The sequence below is a fragment of the Onychostoma macrolepis genome, chromosome 19, assembly GCF_012432095.1.
Source record: "Onychostoma macrolepis isolate SWU-2019 chromosome 19, ASM1243209v1, whole genome shotgun sequence".
NCBI classification, from domain to species: domain Eukaryota; kingdom Metazoa; phylum Chordata; class Actinopteri; order Cypriniformes; family Cyprinidae; genus Onychostoma; species Onychostoma macrolepis.
The window spans coordinates 16086907-16109615 of NC_081173.1; the positions used below are offsets into that span (position 1 = coordinate 16086907).

At 36.8% G+C, this 22709-nt stretch overlaps 1 protein-coding gene across 2 annotated transcripts in view; it reads left to right on the forward strand.

Moving 5' to 3' along the window:
* Nucleotides 1–22709, forward strand: part of vps50 (VPS50 EARP/GARPII complex subunit) — a 131806-nt gene extending 109097 nt beyond the window's left edge. For both annotated transcript variants that reach the window (XM_058753356.1, XM_058753357.1), the window contains 6 exons: nucleotides 4121–4269; nucleotides 8107–8203; nucleotides 8439–8597; nucleotides 14321–14442; nucleotides 19602–19791; nucleotides 21796–22709. In XM_058753356.1, the coding sequence (XP_058609339.1) occupies nucleotides 4121–4269; nucleotides 8107–8203; nucleotides 8439–8597; nucleotides 14321–14442; nucleotides 19602–19791; nucleotides 21796–21915 (837 nt within the window). In that variant the 3' untranslated portion in view covers nucleotides 21916–22709. The remainder of the gene's footprint in view (nucleotides 1–4120; nucleotides 4270–8106; nucleotides 8204–8438; nucleotides 8598–14320; nucleotides 14443–19601; nucleotides 19792–21795) is intronic.

A 22709-nucleotide genomic window follows, 5' to 3' on the forward strand; every position in this document is an offset into this window, starting at 1 on the left:
ACCTTTGCAACAGTATAATGTGTCAGCCAGTATCTTTTATAGCTCAGTATGTAAATATACCCACTTTCAGCAGACAGGACAGCATTATTGCAATCACGTGCAAGTATTTTAAAAATAGCATGGAGGAATGTCAATATGAAGAGCGGGATGTGCTTGTTATTAAAAGGTGTGAGCATTTCCAAGTAGGCAGTTTGAATAAATCTATAAAAAAAATTTCACTGCTTCTTCTTACTTTTCTTGTTTTTATTCTCGGCTGTTCAATGTGAAGCAGCTGTTTTTGCACAGATGCCAGACTTAACATTTGTTATGAATAATGTTATCTTTTGGTCTGCGTCCATCAGGTTTCAAATCATAAAAGAAAATCATTAAATTAGACCTTTCATTTATAAAGTATGTAATTCAGTATATTTAAAAAAAAAAAAAAATGACTACATGTTTGTTTAATAAGAACAATTTCTTTGTTGAGTTTCCAGCAAAAACTAAATTGCTCAACCTTCCTCAACCACTCTCAACCTCCACAAGTCTTCCAGGTCCCACCACGGAGAAATATCCTCACAGCGTGATGCTGCCATCACAGTAGGATGGCATGTTTGTGATGTGTTTGGCTTACACCAAACATCATTTAGTCTGATTGCCAAAAAGCAGAATCTTTGATATTCCAGCTGGCTTCAGAGTCTCTCACGTGCCTTTAGGGGGAAAAAAAATCATGCAGCGAAAGAGTGCACTAGGATTATTTCAGTTCATAGAGCTCAAATTCAATAAAGTTCTGCAAGGTACTGTAGTATATTACACTTTATATCACCTAATATTGTCCTTTATTAGGTGGTCTATGTCACAAACATCACACACACAGCAGAGCTCATCAGTAATCATTTTGAATCCTACAGTATAACATAAGTCCCACATTTCAAAGACATTAGACACCCTGTAGCAGACAGACGGGAGATTGAAAAGGCTCTTTAAAAGAGAAACTGTAAAGGTCAGGGCCATAAATAGTGGGATGAAACTGACCAGTGAGTAGAACTGCTGAAGGATGGGCTTCTTGGCTGAAGGCATCATGCTGTCGAGATGAAGATGAAGGAACTCAAACTGCTCTGCCAGAAAAACTCTGCGAGGGGGGAAAAAAGACCCAAATCAGAGAAAGTTTTCTACAGGGTTGCAGTGGCACGCTTGTTAACGATTGCTACATTTTTGTTACCCGCAGGGAACTGGCTTTTCTGAAAATTTAGTTACGATGGTGGAAAAAAAGGTGTTATGTGGCTAGGAAGGTTTCATCTTATTTTCAGACACGAACAGACAGAGACTGGAGAGTGCAGAGTGCTGGATATAAATGCTTCTATTTTAAGAATATACAGTGACTATAAAAAGTGTCAGTTTTTGTTTCATTTAATCACACATGATGAAACATTTCTAGTCGGTACTTAGCAGATGCAGTATTTAGTCTGTGTGGATACTGTAAGTCTCTCTCAGCCACATCTGGACACTGCAGTTTCTCATTCTTTTGTGCAGAACTGTTCAGGATCAGCAGGTTTCGTGGAGATCTAGAGTCCACCTATAAATTCTCAACTGGATTGAGACCTGGATTAGGACTTGGCCACTCCAGGACATTAACAGTGTTGTTTTTATGTAGCATTGGCTCTTACACTTTGGCTCACTTGAAGACAAATTATATCCCAAGTCACAGGTTTCTTGGAGACACTATCTGGTTTTCCTTCAGGATTTCCCTGTAGTTTGCAGCATTTATTTAGACTTTTCATAAGTTTATACTGTTGAAGAGGGGAAAATGGTGGTAACGAAAAAATGGTATAGTAAACGGGTTGAATACTTTTTCTCCTCTAGACATTTGTAAGTTTTATGTGCATAATTTTTTTTTTTAGAGGTCTCTTGGCATTTGACTTTACATTTCATCAAACATCGTGTACTCCACATGCCTTTAGGTTATGGTCTTTTAAAGGTCATTACATGGACAGATTGATTACTATGGACAGTGTTTTTATACATATTACGATCAGATGAAAGATTTGTCTTGCATCCTTCAAAATAAATATGCTTTTGGAAGATATTTGTTCTGACCTCATTGTAAGGATGAAGGTCTTATAGTGGCCATATAATTATGTTGTTCTGAATACATTACTCTGGAGAAAACATCAATATTGCTTTGTGCATTGCACATGGTGAAACTGATGGCCTGGAAATGACCTCAAAATGCATGTTTTGCTACTATACTGTGTCTCACCAGATCTTTCATATTTAGACTTAAGTGTAGAGACAGTAAATAGACCCCTATTCAGAATTCACTGATGCTGAAGTGCTTGTTATTTGGTCTCCAAGTATTTATATTATTATCTAGGAAGAAAGGTGAAAAGTGGACAATTTAGTACTTAAGATTTTTATTAACCTTTTGAAATAAGTCTATTATGCTCAGCAAGGCTGCAGTTATTTTAATCAAAACATTTTTCTATTTTAATATATTTTAAAATGCATTTTAGTCTTGTGATGGCAAAGCTGAATTTTACAGTGTTACTTAATATTTTCGTGATATTTATTCAGGATTCTTTGAATAGAAACTTTAAAAGAACAGCATATAATTAAAATATTTTTGTAACGATATAACTCACTTTTGAAAATCCTTTCTAAATAAAAAAAATAATCTTACAGACTACACAGTTGCCTTTGTAAGGTCTTGCACCACTCAACTGACAGTGCTAAATTAGTGTTACTAATAGGTCAGAATGTGTCTACGATAACGTTGTTTTTGTTGTTGTTTTTCCACCCACTCATATATTAATTAACGTTAAATACTCTTGTAAGTCTAACAGTGCATGCTGACTGGATTGGATCTCAATTTAATTCTGCAGGGAGATGTCTACACGTACCAAATCAAGTTGTATGATTAATTCATGTAGAATATAATACACGTATCCGCAAAGGCAACACATCAGCTGTAATTACATATGACCTTAATAGGTTTGTGTAAGGATGTTGGGAAATAAGGCTTTGAATATTAATGATGGAGAGGCAAAGTTCAAATTGCATTGCAATGTTGTGATATCCCAAACCAATTTTCATGTTTTGTGAGATGATTCCTCATGGTCATGTGAGCGGTTTTAACAACACCCAAATTTTAGAACTGATTGGGTTTTTGGGCGGGCTTCTCTGAATTGAAAAGAGAGAGAGTAGTTCACCTGAAAATGAAAATCCTGTCATCATTTACTCACCCTCTTGTTGTTCCAAATCCATTTTATTTTCTTCCTTCCATCATTCACAAAAAAGTCAGGATGTTGTTGCTGGTGTTTTCCGTAGTGAACGTGAAGAATACAGGTTTGCAAATGTAAATGATGACTGAATTGTCATTTTTGAGTGAATTCATCCTTGGGACACTTTACAATTTAATTATATCGTGTTTGTGTTAATGTGACATCTAAATGGGATTTATGTGAATAAACACTCTGCATGATTTGTTTATTTTGTGAGTAATTCTGTTCCGTCATTGGTTTTCTTTGGTCTTTTGGACTCTTGAATATGGTTTTTGAGGACAGCAGGGAAGTTTCTCCTTACCACCACATTTTGCCGGCACAGGGTGATGGTAAAGCAGAAGCGTGTGTAATCCTCATTTACATATGGACAAAGCATTACCGTTTGATGGCAGAACTCACAGTTCCTCATTAAATTCAATTTGTTGTTTTATGCTGTATTTGTTCTCATTATACAGCATTTACTCATTACTTTTATTGTAACTCTAAACTTCTGAGGTAGTTATCCCCTTTCTACTTACAAAAAGCGGCTTTGGCTTACTTAATAGCGTTGGCAAAACATTTTGTTCAAAGCAAAACTTTTTCCTTTAAACTCCTTTCAAATTTTCTGAATAATTACATTGAGGATTTTTGAGATTATTGGTTAGAAAAAAACAGCAAGTAGGATAGTTTTTGAATATAAAACCAAAGTTGAGCATATTTTTAAACCTCTGTTCATTTTGGTTGTTAAATAAATTAGCTGATTCCTGGAATACTGACGGTGTTTTACTGGACATCATATTCATTTGCAGAATATTTTCAGTTCTGTTACTTTAAATTGGACAGGATCAGGATCTAAATGTTTGTTGTTGTTGTTGTTTCTGCAGGAGGCTGGAGGAGAGAACGCAGGTCCTCACGCATCTCCTGAGGAAAGGAAGGAGAAGGTCCCCAGTCCTCATCTCAGTCAGCTGGTGGTCCTGACGGCTAGTGATACACTTTATGGCTTGGCTGAGAGAGTCGTCGCCACCGAATCACTGTAAGCTACTTTAAACCGCCGTACTTAAAGAAATAATTCAACCAAAAATGAAAGTTATTTTTATTGTTTTATTTACCTACCCTTATTTTTGTTACAAACCTGTACATAGTACATCCGCACAACATGTATTTATTTTATTAAATAAATTAAATGTTATTTTATTCATAAAGAAGCCTCTTATGTTAACCAAAGCTGTGCTTGATTTGATCAAGAATACATTAAAAACAGCAATATTGTAAAACATGTCAATTTTATTTGACATTTATTTGAAATGTATTTTCTATTTTCACATACATTTACTGTATAAAATGTACAGTAACTTATTTCTGTGATGGCAAAACTAAATTTTCAGCAGTCATTAGTCCAGTCTTCACTGTCACATTATCCTTCAGAAATCATTCTGATATGCTAATTTGGTGCTCAAGAAACATTTATTATTATTATTCATTTTAAAACAGGTGTGCTGCTTAATATTTTTGTGGAAACTCATTTTTTCAGGGTTGTTTGAATAAAAAGCTCAAAAGAAGAGCATTTAGGTGAAATTTAAATCTTTTGTAACATAAATGTCTTTTTTTTTTATCAATTTAATGCATGCTTGCTAAATGAAAGTATCATTTTTATTTTTAATCTTACCAACTTTGAATAGTAGTGTACTTATGCATAATGCATTCCCTTTTGGATGAGCTATTTCGTTAACTAGTGCCATCAAGATATCAGTGTTTTAAGAAATTTCTGCACTTAAAAAGAGAAGGCAGCCAGATGGCATCTGCATCATATATCCAGCTGTGACGTCTTTGGAGCAGAAGCGGAATGAGACTTGCAAACGAACACATTTACATTAAAAAGCTGGTTGACTCTTGTCTTGTGATCAAGCATACTGTTGCTAGGTGATGAACGTCTAACCCCAGCAAGCCCCTTTCAACCAAGCCTGTCTAACCCAATCAGTCATATCACTGTGGTTATCATCTAATCAGCGATCCCCATTAAGCCTGGCTTTTCTCCTGATGAGTCTACAGAGGTGGGCTGAACCAGCTTCGGCAACAGCTAGGGGAGTTCATTTCATTAAGTGATATGATGTTTCTGTGCTGAGGGGCTGATGAGAGCTACCTGAATTTCCACCGTAATCCTGAAGAGGAAGTCGTCAGGCCTCCAAACCAAGTCTTAACTTCCAGTCCTCCTATTCTGACCTTTATCCCTTTCGACCGATTGTTCAGCAAGACGTTAAGCCTTCGTGCAACAGCAGGGAATCCTCCCTTGCACATTCGCAGAGAGAGTTTGATCCTCCCTATAGTTGCTTTGGATGCATCCAGATGGCGTTCGATTCGTGCCAAGCTTTGTGCTGGAGATCGTTTTCAAAGTCTTAGATTGAAGACGGATCAGGAGATCCAGAGTTTGAGCCTGGAAAAGGTTCTTCTCAGGAAAGAATGACTCTCTGCTTTAACATGATGCACAGAAACTCCACCACATTGAGTCATCAAAGCCGTGAAGGTCTCCTCTCTCTGCACTCCTTGTGGAGCGTGTACATGCTCTGAATGCACTACACTTGAAACCACCACTGTTTTTTGTTTTTTTTCAGAGAAGGTTAGTGGCAGTGCAACCTCCTATTTGCCCCCCCAATCCTCCCCTGCACATCCTTTCTTAATGGAATAATCAATGAAGGCTGCAAAGTCTGAGCAGAGAGCAGGCATGAGGGTGTGAACGATAAGCGATAAAACAGGGTCTCTTGTTACTTTCTGAGTGCTGTTTATACAAGCATAACCATGCAAACCTTAGATTATACCCTGTTCCATCGGCACCACAACAGACCTATTTCAAGATCAAGTATTTTAACTATCAAAAAATCAAAGTGACCTCTTACTTGCTTTTCCCTCCCACATAAATGCTACATATTTAAATGTAATTTGCTTCTGCCCTGATCATGATGCACTTGATTCAATGATTACCTTCACATTTATTTAGCCTGTTGTAATTAAATCTTCTTGAACGCATTGTTGCTTGCTTGTCAGGGCTCTGTAATAAGAACATTATACTAATATTTCACAACATTCCTGTTTTTACTGTTTTTCATTATGAACTTTTTACAGTACATTTTCAGTACATCACAGAAAACCAAACGTCAAATTTTGAAAGTTAACCACATTAGCTGTGTTTCCATCGCCCTGTTTTAATGTGCATTTTGAAGTATCGCATCAGAACCGAGTGATGGAAATGTCAAATAAAAAATAAAAAATAAATAAATAAAAGTTTTTATGCTCGCTTGAGGTGGTTTTTGTCTTGAATAATGAGAGATGGAAACGCATTTGCAGAATAAATTCCTCCATGCGAATCAAAAAAGTCATGTGACTTTGCGCGATGGGATAGCATAACCTGACAAACCAGCAGACTGATCTCATTGCACAGCATCTGAAATTTTGTTATATATATAAATTATACTATATTATTGCCTCCCAGAACTGTTATACAGCAGGCATCCACGAAACCAGTGACCGCATTCACGAGGCGAAAGTCATTTATTATAGATGAAAATTGTTATATTCAGTGGCTTCTCCCACTTTTCTTTGTGATATTTAGTGCCAGTATATCAGGAAGTGACGATTTTGTTCTCTTTGACTCGTCGGAAGGAAACAGTGCTTATTCGCAAATGTTTTATGCGACATTTCTAATTCTATGAAGTTAAATTTGCAACTGGATGGAAACCCCGCTACTGAGTAATTGTTGTTTAGTGCTGCTTGTTTCATGCATGTCTCAGCAGTCTTCCAACATGCAATACAGTTTTACGTATTCTGCTTTTAATCAGTTCTAGTGCTCATTAGGTGTTATATGCAAATATTTGGGCTCTTATTGCTCAGTGAACACTTATCTCTGTATGTGGGCTGTCATTAGCATAAATTATCTGGTGCCTTATGCATTGTGTTGATGGGTGGGTACTGATTTTGTGAAGTTTCCGGGTTGTGCTCAGCCATTGGCGGCAGAAGGAATCGATGATTTGTAATTACCTCTTCCCTCAGTTAAAGAGGCTGTTTTTTCTTGCATGCAGAATTTTTTTTTGTTTTCTGGTTGCAGTTGATTTGCTCAGACAATATAAATGCATTTAATGATTGTGAGCTAACTTTGTTTTCAAATTGTAGAACTTTGGGTTGTAAGACAAAACAGGAGGGGGAAAAAAATCAATTCAGCAGTTAGAAAATTATGCTAATGAATGGTAATTTCCCATCTCATTATTGCAGGGCCTATAAAAAGTATTCACCCCATGGATTTTTTCATGTTTTGTTGTTTTAAAGCACTGAATCACAGTGAACTTAATTTGACTTTAGCACCAGTGAACAGATTTTGACAATTATACATGTAAAATAATTATTTTTACCAATCGATTTAGTTTTTTTGCTGTTGAAATATTTTTTGCATTATTATTATGCATCTTTGTGTTTAATGTTGCAGATTTCAAAGGGAGTTTAAATTCAGTGTAAAAATTAATTCTGACCAATTTGAAGACACTTTTCATTTTGACATGAAAAAGTATTTTTCTGTATATCAGTCCAAAAAAAAAGAAAGAGGGTGAATACTTTTTATAGTTACTGCAGCTCTTAATATAGAAGCTCTTATATCCAGCACTCAGTCTTTGTCTGTAGCTCGTGTCTGAAAATAAAATGAAAGCAGACAAATGTTAGGCTGACAAATGTAAGCCTCAAACTTCCTAGTCAGATCATACTTTTTTCACCAACGTAACTAGTTTTCAGCACAGCCAGTTCCCTGTGGGTAACCGATATGTAGCGATTGTGTGCTGCTGCAAACATGCAGAAAACACTCTCTTACTTGTGCCTTTTTTTTCCCTCGCAGAGTTTTTCTGGCAGAGCAGTTTGAGTTCCTTCAGCCTCATCTTGACACCATGATGCCTTCAGCCAAGAAGCCCTTTCTTCAGCAGTTCTACTCACAGGTCAGTTTCATCCCAATATTTATGGCCCTGACCTTTACAGTTTGCTTTTTTTGAGAATCTCCTTTCTGTCTGACAGGGTGTGTAGTGTAATGTGTAACTTTTGCTATATTTTTTATGACATATACATTGGATCTTGGATATTTAAGAGATACTAAAGTTTGTTTTTCACTGTTTGGCTGGGGGTTATGTGTAGGTACTCTTAATTGTGACCTTTTCTACGCTGTTTTCTCTGCAGACTGTATCTACAGCCAGCGAGCTCCGCAAACCCATTTACTGGATAGTGGCGGCCAAAGCCATAGATTACGAACAGATGCTGTTACTGATGGCGGGAGTGAAATGGGACATTAAAGAGATAATGTCACAGCACAATGTCTATGTGGATGTCCTTTTAAAGGTAATGTGTTTGTGAGGCCGTGCAGTGGATTTTATGTGCAAGAATAATGTGTTGCCTCCTTTCTGTTCATTTTCACACTAGAGGAAAGCGGTTGGGAGTTCACTTAGATGTGCATCAGTAAAGACCAGCCAACCTTTTCTTCATCTATAGTTTATTCTTGGCAATTTCTTTCCTTCTCTATAGTCAATTACAACATGGTTTGTTGAGTTTTAAGAAAACTGTCGTGCCGCTGTAGGAGGGCATTGCTGACATGTCCTATCCACTCATCTGCTGTACTCACCTGACAGGAAGCAGGATGATCAAAATGTGTGGTGTCAGAATGTGTGTGTCAGAAGGTTATCCAGAGGTCTAAGTTAAGGTTGACATGCTGGGTTTAACTGAGAGAGACAGGCAACTCCTCAAACACTGTGCAAACGCTCACTCAAGTGACGGATTTGATTATGGGTTGACTTTACTGATGAGGTGAGGAATATCAGCTCCTGAGTCTGGAATTATTTCTTATTTATCTATAGTTTACATGACAAACAATTGTGTAGAGGAGCATTACTTCTTAATTAAAAAAAAAAAAAAGTTATTACGTTATTGTTTTACTCCTATACACACACGGTTCAAAAATTTTATTTTAAATAAATGCAAATGCACATATTTCAGCACATTTAATTAGAAATAATTAAAGTATGTGTGTGTTTATTTTAATGAAATAAATTTTGCAGCAAATCAGCACATTACAATGATTTCAGAAGGATCATGTGACACTAAAGACTGGATTAATACCTTCTGAAAATTCAACTTTTCATCATAGGAATACATTTCTTCTTAAAATATATTAAAATAGACTAAAGTTATTTTAAATTGTAATAATATTGCACAATATCACTGTTTTTACTGTATTTTTAATCGAATAAATGCAGCTTTGTTGAGTATAAGATACTACTTTCTAAAAATTCTTACCGACCCCAAACTATTGAATAGTACTGTATATAGGTACTGCATAATAATAATAATAATAATAATGTATAAAATAATAATATAATATGTAATTATTTATATATATATATATATATATATATATATATATATTTATCCAACTTTGAGTTATAATCAGTATTTGATTTCTGAATGAATTGCAGTGCTGGCACAGCCGATAAATTCTCATTAACTGAAATGAAGTGTAAGTGCGTAGTCATGTGCAGTGGACCTTGTGTTGTTGAACCCATGCCCACTCATACAGCTGCATGTTTAAAGTGAGATAATTCAGGTTAAGTGCTGCTCCTCTGGGTGCTGCTGTGGAGAGACTTGTGGGATTTGAACTCTTGAATGAAAGCCCAGTACAGCTGTCACTGTCCCCTGTCACTGTTGCTATTTCACATGCAGCACATTACGAATGCATGGAAATGCCACATCTATGTTATAATTTACTGGCCCAATTGTGACTTCCACTGAAGCAAACAAACAAGTTGATGCTCACAACGAGCAGGCATGATTGATATGTTTACCCTAAGGTTGCTAGTTAGCTTTCTTCATGCAGATTTGTATTCTTCCTTCCAATTTTTTTCCTCTTGCCTAATGACTGTGCCTCTAGATTGAAAGATCACGGTATCAATTATTTGTCAGGGTCTGAATTATTAAAACGGTCAGGCTTTGGGAGTCGCATGAATTTGAGGGGCAAGTTTAAAAGGGAAAAGTTATCCCATGTCTCAGTTCAGTATGACTGGACTGAGGGTGTCTCATTCCTTTGCATGTCCACATCTCTTCTATAACCTCTGCTCATTAGCCTATATGAATTTTGCATGGAGTGATTTGAATGGCTGGCGCATATATTGAGACAAAAAAAGGCTCCGAGAGCAGATGGGGTTTCACAATTGAATTATCTTTTTGGCTTATTTGCTGAGGAAGCTCAATGAATCCCGAAATATGCATAATCATGTGGATTTACATAAGTTCCTGATCCGAGCTGCAAAGTTTTAGTGGGAAATGTAATGGAGCTTGGCTGCTAATGAAGAAATGAGGCTCACCTTTGTGCGCCCACTAAGCTGAGTGAAGCCGCTGTGGCCGTTTCTCCTGGTGCCATCATTGTAACCCTGTGCCAAGTCTGTTTGTTGAAGCCAATTTGTCTGGGTTTGCCAAGTTGACTGAATTAATTATGTAACACTGGAAATACTGCAGTGACTCACACTGACTCTTGCTCTTTTTAAAATTACCAAGAAAATGGCGTCCAGGTGCCTGGGCGCATAAAGGACATTTGCCTATATGTATTAGTAAATGTCACAATTAGTTGCCTGCATTATAGAGCAGGAATGCACTGTTATTTGTCTCTAACTGCCATGTACTGGGTGAACCAGTTCTTATTTCTATAGGTTAAAATAAGCTGTTCATTTTTTTTTTTTTTTTACAGAAATGAAAATTGTCATCATTTAAATGCCGTTCTCAAACTTTATGATTTCTGTGGAACACAAAAGAGGAAATTTTAAATAATTTTTCAGCTGTTTTTGTCCAAACAATGCAATTCAGTCTGGACCAAACAACAATGGACCCCTTTGAGGATGGGATGGGATTGGGGGGGTGGGAGATAAATGTTAAAGTATCTTCTTTTTCTTATAGGGATAGTTCACCCAAAAATTTACTCACCCTCAAGCCATCTTATTTTATAGGCCAGTCAAATTTTTACATGCCCTGCTTAAATTTTCACTGGGCCCACATTAAAGAATAAAATAAAAGTAAAGAAAAGAAAAGAAAACGGGCCTATAAAATAAGCCTAGTTATTGTTTTCGTTGTTTTTGATGCATGTAACCTTAATAAATAAGGTTATGACACCAAAAGCTATACTAGATTAATTCACTTAATTTTTTAATATTGTTAGACAAGTAAACAGTAAGTAATAAAATGGGAACAAATAATCAAATTACAAGTAAGAGCACAAATAAATACAACCGAATAAACATAAATGAAATAAACAGTGTTTTTCAGGTTTTTATGTAGGCTTAAACCTGTTCCTGGTACAGAAATTGTAGTCTAATGTATAACTATATAATTATAGATTAAACTTTATTTACGTTAATCAGTCAAGAGCAGTTATAGATGCATAAATAATGTTTTGAAACGTAGAAAATATAAAACGTTAAATACTGTTATTTAAAATTATTTATAAAATGAGAAGATACTTTAAATGTGAAATTAAAACTGCCAGCAGGTGGCAGCAAGTCCCTGTTAATGAGCGAGTCATTGAGATTCAACCAATTTATTCAAACGGCTGGTTCATTCAGGAAGTGTTGCTCAGAGACGCAAATACTTGGCGAAATAGAGTGAAACAAGCGATTTAGTGTCTAAAATGTAAGTCACTTAATATAAACTGCTTGTTTATTAAACTGTACGTTGTATAAAAACGTGTGCCCGAAGCATGATGCCGGCTCAACATCGTGATGTCTATCAGCCATCGGCGATGGACGATGGCATCGTCAATCGGCCCAACCCTAGGCTGCGGCTCTCCAGGACCGACGTTCGCCACCCCTGTACTAGACTAACGTTACGTCACATAGTGTATGTGTGCACTCAATGGGACTGTTTTTGTTTGGTTTTTGTAAAGTGAGGGATATACTCGGTAATGTCAGATCGTTAAATCAACAATTACGATATCATAGGCGATATATGCACACCCTAGCTTACAGCACTGACCCGATCGGGCAAGTGACAGTTCCGTCTACTGTCCCGAGCGTCATTCACACTGGCCCCGGGCCATCGGACAGTCCTTACTGTCCAGCCCTGATATAACTTTTTTCTTTTAGACGAATACAATCAGTTATATTATAAAAATGTCCTGGCTCTTCCAAGCTTTATAATGGCAGTGAATGGTGATTTTGAAGACCAAAAAAGTGCATCCATCCATCATAAAAAAAGTGCTCCACACAGCTCCATGGGGTTAATAAAGGCCTTCTGAAGCGAAGGGGTGCATTTGTGTAAGAAGAAAATATGTGCACGCTAAGCTTGCACAAACTCTGAAGATTAAAAAATTGATTTAAGAGACTGATATTGTGACCATTTCGAACCAATACTGTTGACAGCTCAGAAGTGACATTTCCGTTCTTTAGGATGTAAGTAGATTAAACCATCAGGTGGTTTTTCATCATACAGCATTTTTTTTGCACTGCAAGACTTGTTTAAAATCAAAAACCTTTCCGTTTGCATTGCTTTAATGCTTATCAACATGACTGAAAGCAGATAATCTGATCTGTGTACTGTTTTACTGATCTATTAATTTCTTGGTATGAATTCTTACACTGTCTTTTGCAGGAACTATAAATTATAATTAGATACTGAGAAACAGTAATCTTGACACCAGCACTTCTGTGTTCTTCTTAAAACCATATTTCTAAGCTGTAAAATAAACTCGATATTTTAAAAATTAATTCAGAAGATTAAAGGTAGAAAAATAACCCAGACAACTTGCACAGCAGTTTTAGTGCTCTTGGCTTTGTATCAACATTCAAGGTGCGAGCCCACAGTACATGTAGTCCTTGGCTCTCAAATGAGCCATATGTCATTGCGTTAAGAAAGTTATGGGCGGGTTTTCCTGTCACAAGTGAAAGAGAAATGGGCTCGAGCACAGCTGAAACAACACCTCCTTGAGAAGCCGGCTTATACAGTACAGGTTTTTGTACGTGGCACGGCTTTATCGAGACATCTGCACTGCAGAGACAGTTTCTTTGTATAGCCTGGATCCTGTAGGTTTGACAACCTGGTCCGCCAATATGGCTCCAGTGAACATTTATAGACTGCTGTTTCCACTTCTCTGATTCTGTGATTAATTTACACCTTTGTTGGGATTTCTGGACTTGTACGGCATGCTAAAACAAAACCGCTTCTAGCCCGTTCGTGACCTCTCATCCAGATGGTTCCAACAACACCCAATAAGAACGCTGTGATTAAGGTGAACGGTTAACAGCAAGCACTGGACACAAGGGAGGATGCAACACAAAATGGTTAAGGGTCAATGAAAACTAAGAGTGTCCCCTATAACGCAATCTAGGTTAAAATGCACATGCAATGTTCTTAGAAATGTACTGTTTGTAATCATGTGGGTTTCATGCAGTATTGGAAAACGTTCACGATGTTTTCAAGAAATGTTTCAGTTCAATATCCTGTGATGTAGCCAAATTAAACGTGACCTATTTTCCTGTCGGTGCCGATAGCCTCGTGGGCAGCGCGTCGACATGTAGCGCCGTTGCACTTCGGGCGTCCCGTGTTCGAGTCCCGGCTCGCGGACCTTTCCCGATCCCGTCCCCCCTCTCTCTCTCCAACTTCGTTTCCTGTCTACCTACTGTCCTATCAAATAAAAGGCAAAAACGCCAAAAACAAATCTTTAAAAAAAGAAAGTGACCTATTTTCTTTGTTATACTAATCATATATACTAGTATATACTAGAGTATATATGTATACTTTTTTATACTATAGTATAAAAAAAAGTATTTTTCAGAAATATTGTTAATTATTTATTCATAAATATTGTTTTTGAGGCTTTATATTCAATGTGTTGTGTGAGTTTTATAACCCTGACATTTTTGACTCAAAAATATATTTTAGAAGAGGTCCATTCAAGTCATTCCATGTATGAATTCTATTTGTAATGGTTTTCATTTGTTATGAATGTTTTTTAAATTAATGAATTGATCCAAACAAAACATGAGCGGCATGACATTGACCCATATATCATCATCTGTTTTCTGCAGGAGTTTGAGACGTTTAACCAGAGACTGGGAGATGTGTCGAAAATAGTTCGGATTCCTCTGCCTGTGTCCAATGTCTTATGGGAGCACTGCATCCGTCTGGCCAACAGGACATTAGTGGAGGGGTAAGTGGGCTACCAAGCTGAACCAAATGGGTGTGGATGTCTGTGAGACCACCTGTTCTCAGATAAATCTCCTACCACAGAGTGTTTTTATTGGAGTACTGGCCATCACAAACCACTCCCAAACAAAGAAAATAGCTTGCAGGAGCAGTTGGATCACATACAGGTCCACTGAGTTCAGCAATGGCCAGAGAACCTCATATTACAGTGGCAATACCACTTCACATTGGTAGTATTGATGGAACTAGGTTTTATAGTGCTTTCTATTTTATTTTATAAATCCTCTAAATCCAGTAAATTTACCTTTAGTAATTTACTTACAAAAAGTATTTACCTCTCAGCTTCTCTTTAAGCCTGTGTTGTCAAATATTATATACTTTAAGTATTATTACTTTGCCAAATTGTTGTCACAAAGTTTCAGTTCCTCCTATTGAAAAGCAACCATAGAATATGGCATTGTCACCATCTTGCTTTGTATTTTTGGTATGGCGCTGTATTTGGTGTGCCAAACACAGCATTTCACTTTCAGGCCAAAGAGCTCAAGTTTAGTCTCATCAGACCACAAAATATTCTTCCAATAGATTTCATGTTTTGTCACAAGGCTGATCTCCCAAAGAGGCATAAAACGTCAAATGCTCAACACTTGCTGATGTCTAGACAGTTTTTCCCCTTTCATTCAAACTGCTCTGGAATTCCATGTAGCCCATCTGGCATCTTGGTCATTTTTCTTACAAAAGGCCTTTTTATCCAGTTGCTCGGTTTTGTGAGATGGGCTGACCTTAGAAGTGTTTGGGTTGTGCCACGCTCTTTCCGTTTTGCTTTAATGGACGTAGAAGGTTAAAAGCTTTGCCAGTCTTTTTATAACCATCTACTTTCCTCTTAACAACTTCTTCTTGAAGTTCCTCAGGCAGATCTCAATTGATTAAATCTTCTCACAAAGTCAGTGGTATTTATGCTACAAGAAAGCACAAGTGAACACTAGTGGATTTGACATGAGTTTGAATCTGCTACACTGATCACTGGATAATTGAATGTCTTATCCAGTATAATTCAATTGTATTTAACAGAAAGGACGAGTACAGTAAAAAATTGTGAAATATTATTACAACTTTAATATATTTTAAAATGTCATTTACTTCTGTGATGGCAAAGCTGAATTTTCAGCAGCCATTACTCCAATCTTCAGTATCACTTGATCCTTCAGAAATCATTTTAATATGCTGATTTGGTGCTCAAGTAATGTTCCTTTTTATTTTCAGTGTTGAAAACCGTTATGTGTATTGCTTGATATTTTTGTGTAAATGGTGGTACTTTTTCCCCTGAATTCCTTGATTTAAATTATAGATTTTCTAAAATTTTCTTGTTCAGCTTCCTTCAATAGTATATTCAATTTTAAAGCAAATGTACTCCTAGCCAGATGCTTTTAAACCACAGCCATATGTATTAAAACAGTAAATCTGAACGAAAGGTTTAGTTTCTCCTGTTCTTTTAGTGGAGTGTTTTACTAGCAAGACGAGCTTTTGGCTTTTTCAATTATGGCTTGGCTGGCAGTGATTGTTTTGAGAGATGCAAACCCTTTATCACTGGGGACTCGTGGGTGAGGGAAATCTTGTGCTACGTGTTGAGGATATTTGATTTAAGACGAGAAACACTGAGATTTTCAGCTGCCTCATCCATCTTGTGTTTGGAACAACTCTTGTCATTGTATTTACGTGTAGTGCTTTTCCCCAGTTTTACCTTTTTCCTGAGGCATGCTCCTACTGTAGATATTGTAAAAATGCATTAGTTCTGTGAGGATTCATCAAATGTCAGTAATGACTTCGTGCCATGAGCAGAATGCCTTTGTTGCTCTCAAATAGCTGAATATATAAATCCATCAATGTTGTTTGATTTCTTCATATTTATTTTTCCTTCTTGTTTCCTCTTCTTGCACCATTCTTCTTGCACCCATCTGCTTGTCATTATTCGTGAGCCAGAATATTGTAAATGAATGTCAGAGAAGTTTGCATGGCATGGTGCGACAAACAACTTAGAAGTCATGTCTTCTCCAAAGAGCTGGCAGTCAACCTGTCTTCTATCACTCTCTCCTTACCCCAGAATATTATCTTCAGTGTGCTGGCAATCCTGAAGCTCACAGACCTGCAGAGAAGCTCTTATACTCGTCACCCCCTTAACATAATGGAGATTTGCTGGGAGCACATTTGACATGACTTGACAGGCACCTCTTGACTTCGGAGAGGTTCTTCATAGTAAAGCTTCACTGTAGACATCTGGATTTAGTCACATATGAGAATAATGCATTTCTCTTGCCGTGTAATCCATTGATTATTCATTTCTATACCTCGGGAGTGCATAAAGAAGTAATAACACACTGTCCAGAGATGAAAAGGCTTTTTTTAAACAACTGAAAAGCGATAGAGCGTGAAACAAAAGCACAGATGGACTGATATGGAATGACCATATGTTCCCAGAATATCTAAGAAACTCTAAAGAAACTTCTACAAACTCATCATTCCTGTGTTGTTCAGCCCATCTGGGCTGCCGCTGGCCAAATGTGTGCTTTGGTTAAAATTACCTTTTGGCGCGTTCCTTAATAGTTGGTCCTCTGTAAAGTCTGCATACTCCATTTGTACAGAGTGCCACGCATTAAGACTCAAACACCCGGAGGACAATTTAAAATCATAGATAGATAATCGGTATGGTAATGATTTATTTTGTCAGTTAATTAATCAGAAATTAGGCTTAGGTTTAGGCTTCCAGTAACATCAGCTTGTCACAATCCTCTGATTTCAGAGGTAGCTTAGGTGCAGGACTGTGATTGTTTAAAAGGATGTTTTTTGGCAAGCCAAAATATATAGTTGATAAGAGCATGGCCCAGCATAGATTGGTAAGCACCTCCTGGCAGGATTCAGCTGTACACCTGCATCATAAGGTCAAGGGCCACTTGTTTAAAAATGGCAGAGCACAATCTTTGAGGGCAGGTTGTTTGAAAGAGGTGTTAAAGAGTCTGTCTTTGTGTAGCTGGAGCAGTCTGTATCCGCTGCTTTCTCTGCCTGTGCAGTTTTGCTCAAAACTGAACAGTGATTGCTATTGCAGGGAGTTAATGTTCTCTGTAATCATCACATGTTCAGGTAGACAGCATCCACCGCATTTTGTAAGCTGAGAAAATTACTGTTGTCCTACAGCTGATTAAATGCTGGGATAGTTCCCGAAACATTAAAGGGTTACTCCACCCAAAAATGGAAATTTAGTCATTAATCACTTACCCCCATGTCGTTCCAAACCCGTAAAAGCTTTGTTCGTCTTCGGAACACAATTTGACTTGTGCCTGCCCCATTGATGGGGTGGAGTAACCCTTTAATAACAATTATGAAATGCCAAAAAAAACAACAAAAAAAGTCGGTTGTGAACACATGTTTTACTTGTTTGATGTTTTGCAACTCCTTTATAAAATAAATAAATCAGTAAATTAATTTTAAAATTACAGTCTATGATTGAATTCGCTGTGGTATGGTGTATTAAAATGGTTTGTTAAAAGTATGATCTTTTGGTATTTGAATTTGAGACCCTTTTTACTCACCAGTAAGCAATGATGCCATTAAAATGTTAAAAGATTTCTATTTATAGTATAGTGTCATTTATTGCATCTTTTTATCTTTGATTTTACATTTTTATTTTAACCCATTTTATTTATAATTATTCTCATACGCACATGCTACCATTCCAAATATTGGAAAGAATTTTCACACATTTAAAAGATCAAAAGTGACAGTAAAACATTTATAACGTTACAAAAGTTTTCCATTTCAAATAAAAGCTGTTCTTTTGAACATTCTCTTCATCAAACACTTTTTCCAAAAAACATCAAAAGCATTTTTTTTCTTCAAAATTGATAAGAAGAAAGAAAGAAGAAGAATCTTAAGCACTAAATAACCAAATTTCTGCTGAAAATTCAGCTTTGACATTACAGGAATAAATGATTTCAAAATAATTACTGTTTTTAAACAAATAAATTCTCAAGAAACTCCAAATTCTTGAACAGTAGCATTTATATGCATAACTAAAAAGCATTTAATCTTTAAAGTACCATTACGTGTAATTAAGGTGAAGAGACAAATTTCTAAAAATCTTCCAAAATCTAAATGGCCTCTTAGCTGATTCATCCTAGCACCAACTCTAATGATACCCATTTCAGCCGCTCTTTTTACAAGTAGACTCTGCCAGTGCAGCGCCGAGTTGCATTCCAAATCATTGCTGGCCATCAAGCAGAACGTGACAAGGAGGAGGAAGGAGGCAGGGAAACAGAGGGATATATTGGCAGACTGGATATACTCAATAGGCCCAGCAATATCTTTCCCCTCACAGAAAGTAATTACACTGCTGTCAGCCCAAAAGTAAACAGGGGTGTCAACGGCACTGAACTCTGCATGGATGCTTGTTTGCCTTGGATGCAACTACACTATAAATCGATGCTTTGGTTGTGTTGGATGCTTAGGGCTCAGGACTGCAAACCGAGACCCTCAAGCTGTACAAATCAAAAGGTGTCAAACTAAACAAATGGCAAATTTGACCAAAAATGGCCCTCAGCATTTGGTGTCTCTTACCAGTCAAAGGCTGAGTTGTCTTTTGGCTTAAATGCCATATCCCACAGCCTCTGTTAATATTATTTAAGCTGTCAAACCAGATATGTGGAGCATATATGCCGATTTATTATTTTATGAGTATGCACCCCTATGTTTTAACATTTTTATCATGTCTTTACATTCAGAAGGGGACTTAGAAACAGAAATAATGATCTCAGCTACCGTAAATCTTGTTATATGGCCCTGGAAGATTAGAAGGCTTGATTCTGATTGGTCAAACACTGCATTGTTGCTCTATTTATCTATTTATTGATGTATTCTTATTGACATTCCATTGACAATTATGGTGGCCTAGCGGTTAGCGAGGTTCCAGGTTCAGTCACTGATAGGGCATAAGGTTAAACATTAGCCGTAGAGTTACAAGCACCATCGTGCTCATGAGCAAGACGCTTAACCTGAGGTTACTGTAGGGAACTGTCTCTATGATTAATGTAGCATAACCTGTCAACAGTTAATGAATGCCCTTTATCTGTTGACGCACACTCACCTCTGCTCTCCTTCTCTCCTGCTGTCTGCCAGCTATGCAAATGTGAAGAAATGCAGTAATGAAGGACGTGCGCTGATGCAGCTGGACTTCCAGCAGTTCCTGATGAAGCTGGAGAAGCTCACCGACCTCAGACCGATTCCAGACAAGGAGTTCGTAGAGACCTACATCAAGGCATACTACCTTACTGAGAATGACATGGAGCAGTTCATCAAGAACCACAGGGTAAGATGAATGACACCAATTTAGGCAGGTTGTTAAAAGGTGCTAAATAGGTTTTATATATTGCTAAATGCTTTGAAATGGCTAAAAAGAGTTCATTTCTACAATCAAAAAAGTGTCAAGTAAAAACATATTAAATCAATAGCAATCAAGGCTAAATGAACTCAAGAATATTAAATATTATGTAATAGAGAGAGAAAGAAAGAATTTATTTTAAATTGATTTATCTAATTTGTAAAATGTAGGGGTGACCCCGAATAGTCGACGATTCGATTCGAGGAGCCTGATTCGACTCCCAATCTCTCAGTCGAATATTCGCGGGGTGTTATGGTCATGCCATTTTGGTTATATGGGGGTGCTCAATGTCTGATTTCACATGGAACTACCGGTTTTCTCCCAATAAGTTAATATACAGCCTATTATGATAATGCTGTAACTAAGAATCTGAAAAGAAAAACAGCTTTTGATAAATATTTTAACGTGCCTGAATAAATCCAACCACCCCTATAGATGTAAGTTTCACTTTCCATAATCCGTGACCGACAGAGGAGCATTCTTGGCTGCAAGGATTTAAAACTTTAACAAGACTCAAATTGACACAGGCAGAGTGAAAGACTGGATTTTTTTCGATCAGGTAGAATACAAGTGATTTCAAAACATTTCAGCCGGTTTATATATATCGTGTATATTATTTATCTCGTATAAGATGCATTTGGTTGAGTTATGCTGCGGTAAAGCGCTTCGTTGTACGGTGATTATCTCTTCAGCGCGAGCAGGACAAACAACTATGCAGAATATTAATGACTGGGACTGTCATATACACATAACATAATGAGAACACTATTATGATAAAACACTGTGAATTTTTAGAGTTTAGTTCCCGTGTTTCTGCATGTTGTTGCGTGAAGAACGCGTCCACAAAAGGAGTTCATTCAGAGCCGCTCAGACGCAGACATGTTCATGCATCGGGGCGTTTTGTGCAGATAGCCTATAAGTTGTTATATTAACGTTATGTTGTATAAATAATGAAGCGTATTCTATATGAGATAAATGAGTTAAATCCCATTGATTAAAAACCTGCTATCAAATGCTTCATTCTACTTGTCATTCAGCGTGCGCAGCTCAAAACAGAAATGCAGAACATTAATAACTGTCATATAGCCTACATAACGTTATAATGAGAGCACTATTGTAAAAAATTGTGTGAATTCTTAGGGTTTCGCTGACGTTTAATGTTAAACTATCTTTTAATCAAAGCATAAAACATTATTCACTCCGTTTGTATCTGCGAGGCGTCGATTACACATTTTCCCTGTGTGTTAACGTCAGTATTTATGACTGTCGAATGTCTGTATTTTGCCCCGCCCCCAAAACATATGATTCGACTATCAGTCGACTGTCAGCAAGATTCGAAAATTCCGATTCGACTATGAAAATGCTTAGTCGGGGACACCCCTAGTAAAATGTAAATATTAATTATAAAAAGAGCTTAGAGGTAAAATACTAAAAATACTACAAATCTTATAAAACTACGAATCAAAAATATTAAAACATCAATGACAAATTATGAGGATTTGCACATTTTTTCCTGTATTTATTCTATTTAATTATTCTATTTAGTATTTAAATATTTATATTTAATACATGTTTATATATAAAATGTAACATTTTATTTTATGAAAATATATTCACCAATATATCAATACATTATATATATATATATATATATATATATATATACATACATACATACGCGTGTGTATATACATACATGTATGTGTATGTGTGTGTGTGTATATATATATATACAACAAGTACATTGTGTGTGCATATATGTGTGCATTTATATCTACATTTATATCTACATAATAAATATACACAGTACACACATTGTGAAAATGATTCCTATTTAAAAGCCCTGTGATGCTGCTTAGTAAAGCATGTCATGCAAGGCTGTAAGGCGTCTCTAGTAGAGATTTATCATGAATTTGTTTTGTGTTTGACCAGGAGTACTCTATGAAGCAGCTGACTAACCTGGTCAACGTCTGCCTTGGGTCCCACATCAACAAGAAAGCACGACAGAAACTCCTCGCAGCTATTGATGACATTGACCGGCCGAAAAGATAAATAAATGTCACCGAACCACCAGAAAACACACAAACACACACCTTCAGTGTTACTGTTACTTGTCCAATGTCTATTATCGTGCACAGCCTGCATTTTTTTAACCATGTAAACGTTTGCAGTTTCTGTTTACGTTTTATTACCAATGTAAGCAGGATGTGCTCTGACTTTGTATGAAGCGGTCAATTGAAGGGCTGTAAAGGATAATGGATAATTGTGTTATCAGTATCACTTGAATCACAACATGAATGAATAACTCATGCGCTATCAAATAGTAATTTAAACATAGCTGTGGCTAAGCAACCATGTTCTTCTGCCATATTTCCCCTTTTGAGGAATTTGTGCTGCATCTGCATTTTTAAAATGATACCAAGATTCCTTCTAACACACTGAGACTCCGTCTCTGATACTTTACACAAAAAGCATGTGCGTTCCTTGTCTGTTTTTGGCAGGTCACTGTCATTTCGCTAGCTGTGCATCACTGGTCTCGCCCTGTTACAGATTCTAGAGACGTATTGTAGTGTTGTTGTCATTTGTCATGAAACACATTTGTGCAGGAATGTGATTACTTAAATGTTAATAGTAATAACAGAGCAAGACTCTAAAAAAGACCTGAAACCTTCCTGTTAGAAAGTGATAAAACTATTTATTTCAGATACCGTACGTCTGAAATGCAGGGAAAAACTGTATTTCTCCTGCTGAAATGTGTTGCTTTATTTGTGGTTACTAAATTGTGTAATACTATTCAGCTGTACCAAGTTGAAGGCAAGGTCGTTCAATAAATACGCTAACATTTT